At 36.0% G+C, this 7,198-nt stretch overlaps 1 protein-coding gene across 2 annotated transcripts in view; it reads left to right on the top strand.

Annotated features, from left to right (window-relative positions):
• The window catches only part of RPS6KA3 (ribosomal protein S6 kinase, 90kDa, polypeptide 3), a 78,305-nt gene that overhangs the window by 32,199 nt on the left and 38,908 nt on the right, over positions 1-7,198 (top strand). For both annotated transcript variants that reach the window (XM_009325489.1, XM_009325488.1), the window contains exons 3-4: positions 2,064-2,180; positions 4,456-4,537. In XM_009325489.1, coding sequence (XP_009323764.1) covers positions 2,064-2,180; positions 4,456-4,537 — 199 coding nt within the window. The remainder of the gene's footprint in view (positions 1-2,063; positions 2,181-4,455; positions 4,538-7,198) is intronic.

Below are 7,198 nucleotides of genomic sequence, written 5' to 3'. Positions count from 1 at the left end.
TGCTTAGGATTTGTTACGTGCAGTTTGTTTCCAACTTTGGTTGGAATCTTTTGAAAAAAGAATCTTTTGAAAGAGAAATGTTGATCTAGGAGAAATATGTGTTTGAGCAGAGACACGTGTATGGACAGTTGCTGTGCACTTATACATGGTACTGAAATGACCAGGTACAAAATGATACTTTCAGCAAGAATTCATGCACGTGAATTTTGCTGAATACTTGAAAAATACATAAATTAGTGCTGCAGAATCATAGCTTTAGAACGCTGCCTCTACTCCCCCATCACTAGAACTCATTAGTGCACGTTTTGGTGCATATAGATAAGGGGAAAATCTGGAGCAAGGATGACGTACCCTTGGTGGAAAAGGGTCAGGTTAGAGAATACTTAAGCAAACTAGACGTACATGAGTCTGTGGGCCCTGACAGGATGCACACGAGTGCTGAGAAACCTGGCAGATGTCATTGCAAGGCCATTCTTGATTATCTTCCAATGGTCATGGTGACTGGGAGAGGTGCTTGAGGACTGAAGGAAAGCAAATGTCACTCCTGTGTTCAAAAAGGACAAGAAGGAGGACCTACAGGATGGCCAGCCACACCTTGATCCCTGGGAAGGTGATGGAACAACTAGTCCTGGAAACCATTTCCATGTATATGAAGGACAAAAAAGTAGCTGGGGTTAGTCGGCATGGATTCACGAAGGTGAATCATGTTTCACCAACCTGAAGGGAGGGTGCAAAGAGGACGGAGCCAGGCTCTTTTCAGCAGTGCCCAGTGACGGGACCAGAGGCAAAGGTTCTGTCTGAACATCAGGAAACACTTTTTTACTGTGAGGGTGACAGAGCCCTGGCACAGGTTGCCCAGGAAGATTGGAGTCTCCATCCTTGGAGATAATCAAAAGCTGCCTGGACATGGTCCTGGGCAACTGGCTGTAGGTGGCCCTGCTTGAGCAGGGGGGTTGGACAAGATGACCTCCAGAGGTCTCTTCCAACCTCACCCAGTCTGTGATTCTGTGAAATAGATCTGAGACTTCCTCGTTAAATAGAGGAAAAGTATTCTCAGATTTATTTTATTCACTATAGCCCATAGAAGGAATAGGAAGAGAATGCACAAAAGTTGAAATCGTAGTTAGCATATTTGTGTTATGTAAGTTAACTTACAGTCAGTGCTGCTTAGGTTGGATTGCGCGTAATGCCTAGATAGTTCTTCAGATGACATTAAGAACGCAGTTTTTGACTTACTTTTGAACAGTTGCTGATAAGTTCTGAAATTCTTTCCTTGCGTGGCAAGGAGTGTTGCTTTTCAGGGGATTTTCAAATTCTGTGCAGAAAATACTGAATTAAGTGCAGAGCACAAAAAGACTTGAAGCTCCACTGCCCTTTAGAGCTTTCTGGTGACTAGTTTCTCACAGAAGGGGGAATGCTGAAGACTAGCAGCATACTCTTCTTGAGAAGAGAGGCAATGAGATTCTTTTCCTCACCAGAATTTTCTCAGTGGCAGGTGGAGAGTTTATTGCTGCTGAAGTGGGGGTGGAGGGTGTGCTGCTTTGCGGGGAAATGTCTTGAGTCTTACACTGTCTTATAAAGGTGAGCATTAGCATCGCTGCAGCAACATTCAAGTGTTAAAAAGGAGGGCTATCCTAAGAGATCTGGTCCACTTGATACACTCTAGGTGTGCTTTAAGAAGACTAAATTCTTAAGAAGATTGGTTTCCATTGATGGGTTGTGAATCTGGAACGGAGATTATGAACCAAACAACATGGGCTTAAGCACAAAAGCTTGGGAATTGCTGACTTGTTATTGTCAACTCTGTTATTGTCTAGATTCTGATGCATCCCTACAAGTTTAAGCCACGTAGTTATTGAACTAATGCTGCCTTTTGTAACATACAATTTATTTTTTGTGTCTTAATTATGGAATAGTGTTGCTCAGTATTTTTATCTATATTTTGGAGCATGTAGTTCATTGGATTCAGTGGCACTGGTATTTTTCAACATATTGTGAATTTGTAAACATTTTAGGAAGATGCACCACTAACGTAAACTTATTCCACTCTTTTCCTCTGTCAGGAAGAAGGAAATATCAAAGAAATTGCAATAACTCACCATGTAAAGGAAGGACATGAGAAAGCAGACCCTTCACAGTTTGAACTTCTGAAAGTACTAGGACAAGGATCCTTTGGAAAGGTTGGTAACTGAACTCTTGTGGAGCCGATTATTCAGGAATGTAGCATTGAATAATATTAGGAATGAAGTATTTAGAACAGCCACAATCTTGCATTAAGGCAATGTTGGAAGAGAAAACTGCTTTCTAAATTAGTGCTAACTAGCCACTGTAATTGTGGCAGATAATTTTAAAGCAGGAAATTTTTTTTTTCTAGTTTGTATGACATGTAGATCTCAAAGATCCATAGAAAAATTGGCTTGATATGAAACGATCGGGTATTTGTTGTTAAAATGGAATGTCATTTTTCTATAACTATTCTTCTGTGTTTGAGGGGGCGAGGGTTGAAAGGTTTTTTTGATAAGTATTCCTAGTTGCTAACTTGCTAATGGTAGGTTATCACCAGTACAGAAGCTATAGGCAGAATTTATTTTTGTAGCAGATGGTAATTTGTAAAGAACAAATTTTAGGCAATAAAGGCTACTGAAGTAAACATGATAGACCCTAGTCATGTTCATGCTAGGCATCATGAGTCATAATTTGGTTGAGGGACAACGTACCTTGATATTTATTTGAAGCTCTGTTAAAGACTCAATGTTTCTAGCATTTAGTGAGTACCGTCCACACTAATATCTCACTAGGTGTACATGATTGATACTTTTAGTTGTCCAAATCCAACTTGAAAGCAAAACATTAACTTCATGTGGCAAGACAGATTATTGAAACAGAATGGAATACGCAGCGTAAGACAACAAAGCCTTTACATCCATTTTCAGCCTTAATTGCAATTCTGAATGTGATGTTAAGGTCTAGCATAAAATGCCAAATCCATCTTGGATACAGGGGGAAATGAGAATAATCGGTCCAATTCTCTCTTGGTGGTACGAAGTTACTGTTAGTCACATTATTGGAGTAGTGGTTTCAGTTGAGCCTGGAAATCTAGATCTTTAGAAACTATAGAATTTTGTGCTCAAACTAGTAAGAATCCACTGAGAAACCTGATTCCAAAGGTGGTTCCTGTGTTGTTTGATTTCATCCAGAATCATAACCAAGTTTTTATTTGGAAATCTTCAAATCAGGAGAAGTAAATCATTCAGGGGGAAGGAAATGTAAGCTAATAAATGATAATTTCAACTATCTCTTTTATTTTATTGATATTACTAAATTCAAGGCTATAACTGCTTGGGGGGGGCAAGTTTTGAAAATAATTAACTGTCTAGCTGACTCAAAGTATTGCAAAAATGCCAATCTTGTCCTCAATCATTTTAGCCTTTATGCAAAAAGGATTAATAGTACAAACCCCATAATCCCTTTTTTCTAATAATTTGGGAAGATGTCACTACTTCCCATTCAGTTTAAAAAGGCTAATTTGCATGCTTTACAAGGTGTCTTGATGATGTTCTGGTAATCTCTGGATAATGCAAAGGGATGTTAACATAAGTGGGAATTGGATACAAAAACAGCCATAAAACTAATTTCATATAACACGTTTAACATTCTCATATGCCACAACATGTCTCTATGCTTTTTCATAAATAACCAGAAAACCTGCGGCCGGTCTATTTTTTTTCTTCTTCATTTCTAAATCTAAAATTTGGCTGTACTGGAATTCATTTTGTATTAAGGATATTAAAAATAATCCCGCTCAAGAAATCCTGTTACACTAAGGAAGGAAATGAAACACTCTTTAATTGAGGCTGGTTGTACTTTATTGGTAAATGCAAAACTCAACCAAAGCATGTCATAAAAAAATATGGTTTTGTGACCCAAGAGGTTGTTTCTTATAATTTTACAGTTTGTTTTTTTTTTTTTTTTAAATTTTGTTATGAATTGATTCATACAGTTTTCTGGATCAACTTTCGTACACACATTTATTTTCATATCTGACAGTTATTAGCACTTTTGCTATGCCATCTTATGAATTTCAATAAGACAAAACTGTTTAGAGATTAATATTAAAAAGCTGAATTTTGTTTCAAATTGTCTCAACTTCTGAGAGAATCCAAATTCATCCTTTGTTTTATTCACTGAAATCAATTAAGTTAAACCAAAATTAATTTGGCAGACTGTTTGTCTTGAATGAACCTTTTAGATTATGAAATGAAGGAATAGTAGGGAAAACTGCAAGGAAATTTTTGTTTGGCTTTGCAGAATCTAAAATTGTTGAAGCAGCTAATAATAGTATTGGGAGGAATAATAAGGCTGAAATAATACTGACTACTTGAATTTCATAGCAAAGTATATTGATCTGACTTGCCTTTATTTTCTTTTAAGAATTCTTTTTCATTTTCAATGCAGGTCTTTCTCGTAAAAAAAATCTCAGGATCAGATGCTAGACAGCTTTATGCAATGAAGGTATTGAAAAAGGCCACCCTGAAAGGTAAGCATTGTTTAGAGAGAAAAGAAAAAAAAGAGAAATCAGGGGCATTATACCAAAACTTAATCTTTACACACGTGCTGTTCTACAGATTGTATTTTAGAACTTTCTTCTATCGAACAACAAATAGCAGAATACACTGCCTTGTATTGTAAACCCAGAAGAATTAAGTAAATAACAGTACTATATTGATAGGTATAGGGGAAAGTAGGTGCCTTTCCATGCTAAGTTCCTTAGGTGATGGTGGTTTAATAGAGTAGTTGTGTTACATCTGCCACCTGACTTGCTCCTGAGCTGTTATTTGAAACTTAATATCCTTCCTTTTTTCATATGCTGTGTATCACCAAGGATACAGTTAATGCCTTTTGCTCAGTTTATATTTAGGTCATGATATTTAAAAGTGCATTGTATCGGCTGTTTTATTCTAAAAGTTCTAAGCACAGGAGTTTAAGTCTTCCTTTAAAACAGAAGTATACAGTACCTTTTCCCAAAACTTTTGGCACTTGTTCTAGATGTAGGATATATTTGATAAAATCTTAAGTTAATCATCTAAGTTACTTGAGCAAAAATGAGTTTTAAAATGTTTTGTTTCTTGGGTGTTTTTGTTCTTGAATGGTATCAATAACAAAATAAGTTCAAACCTGAACAATGTCAATTCTGTCCTGGAGAATTCCATAAGAAAAAAGAAATAATGTATTTTTTACTGTAGATTAAAATGAAAGGGATCTTTCACACTAATCCTTTAACCAGAATGTGTATTTTTTGCTTCGTGCCATTGTTTAGTACTTCTGTCTATTTGTAGTTCTTCTAACACTGAAATTGTAATGATAATATTGGGATAGTTCCAACAACTTGTAGTACTTCGCCTGTCTTATTGATTATTATATTGATTTGCAATTTTAACATACGGTTTCATCTGAAAATATTCATAGAATGGAGGAAACAAAAACTTGCATTGAATCGTGAACTTCTGCTAAAATGTTGAACCTGAATTTTTTCTGCTTAAGATCTAGTGCTGAGTATCTATCTCACAAATCTCATTATATATCACTTTCACTTAAAACTATTACAGAGGGTGTAAGTGTTTTTGAACAGTTTCCTATATTTTGATTCCTCTGTGTTTTGTGGCACGTGTTATTCTCATTATTTACTTCCTATTTTTCTGAAATTGGTTTCCACTCATTTAAGGTACTTTGATATCCTCAATAGCCTTTCATTCTCCAGCCTGTTAATAGCTCCGAAGAGGAGTCAAAGGTCATTCAGCAGTTGCTTTTTTAAGATGTTTGAGGGCTTCTTTCCATCACCTTTTGATTGTGGTTTAACCTTATGTGAAAAAATTACAGTCCAAGCTGTGGATCTAGTTTTGCCTACAGACGGCAGAGATTGATAAATACTGAAATTGGAAGCTTGACTTTTGGTTGGAAAAGGAGACTCGTGGGCACTAAGAATTCAAGGATGCAAAAGGCTTGAACAGAAAGGTGACACTAGCAGGAGGATGCTGCACTTTTCAATGCTTTGTATCTAAATTTCCAGATGCTTTTGAGTGTCTTTTGGTTGCGATTCATGCTTTAGGAAGAGTGGCATTGCAAGCAAATGAAGGTTACTGTTGAAATCTTAATACGAAATTAATTCTTTTTTCCATAAGTGCAACATTTTTTGAGATCTAATATTGTAATTTTAAATAATACACTGTATTACTTGATTTGTCAAGGTTCTTTAGCTCTTTCAAATCTATTTCATAAGGTTATTTTTGTGTTCTAAGATTAAAGATAACAATGCCCTTTAAGACTGCTTCTTAGTCAAAAGCAGTGTGCATCATTCACAAGTCAAATTTAGAGAGAATATTTTCATAGGAATGCAACTATATTAGCCAGAACACATTGATGTAGCTACACAGTCCAACCTTTTAATGTTTAGAGCAAATCCAAGAATACACACATACAACTTTGTTTAGTGCAGAGACTAGTTTATTAATACACTCTGATAGAAGGCATCATCTTTCAGTGCCCCTTTATGATGGGGAGAGAGAGAAACAGGGCCAAATCATTGTTAGAGAGTCTGGCATCAAATGTATTAAGAAAAACCAGTACTTCCAGCGGTACACTATATGGAAACTGTAGTCAACAAGAGTCAGATTTTTAATGGCTAATACTAATGTCTGAAATGAGCTCAGTTCCTTATACTTTTTTTGCTTGAGATTTTGTAAATCCCAACTTCCTCTAGCTTTTCAGAAATAAGGCTTGTTATCCGTGTAACTGTTGCATAGCTATAGGAACTTAAAAAGTCTTTTGAATTTTTTTTCTCAACTGAATTTGCCTAAAAAAGAATATTCTTAATTTAAACTTTGTAATTCACATGAACCTTTGGAACAGTGAAATAGCACAACTATCTTGTGACATTTTCATGACTTCAGATGTAAAGGTCAAAATTGAAATGTGATGTTTGCTCTGTGTTTGATGAGCACTTATGTCATGTGCTTCCGTTTTTAGGAATCTTCTGCAGGGAGGTGGAAACTTGATAGCTTTATTCATTCATGAAAATGTATCTATATAACTTTATTTCACAAGTACCTGTATTATTGTAAGAGCCTGTTTCTGGGAAAAGATAGCTAAATTTCTAAAAGACCCTTTTGCTTCTTGACTCTTTTCCCTGCCTTGTTATGTT

Source organism: Pygoscelis adeliae, unplaced genomic scaffold (genome assembly GCF_000699105.1).
Source record: "Pygoscelis adeliae isolate BGI_AS28 unplaced genomic scaffold, ASM69910v1 Scaffold386, whole genome shotgun sequence".
NCBI lineage: Eukaryota > Metazoa > Chordata > Aves > Sphenisciformes > Spheniscidae > Pygoscelis > Pygoscelis adeliae.
The sequence above is the reverse complement of the archived record's forward strand: the minus strand, read 5'-3'. Positions and strand labels throughout refer to the sequence as shown.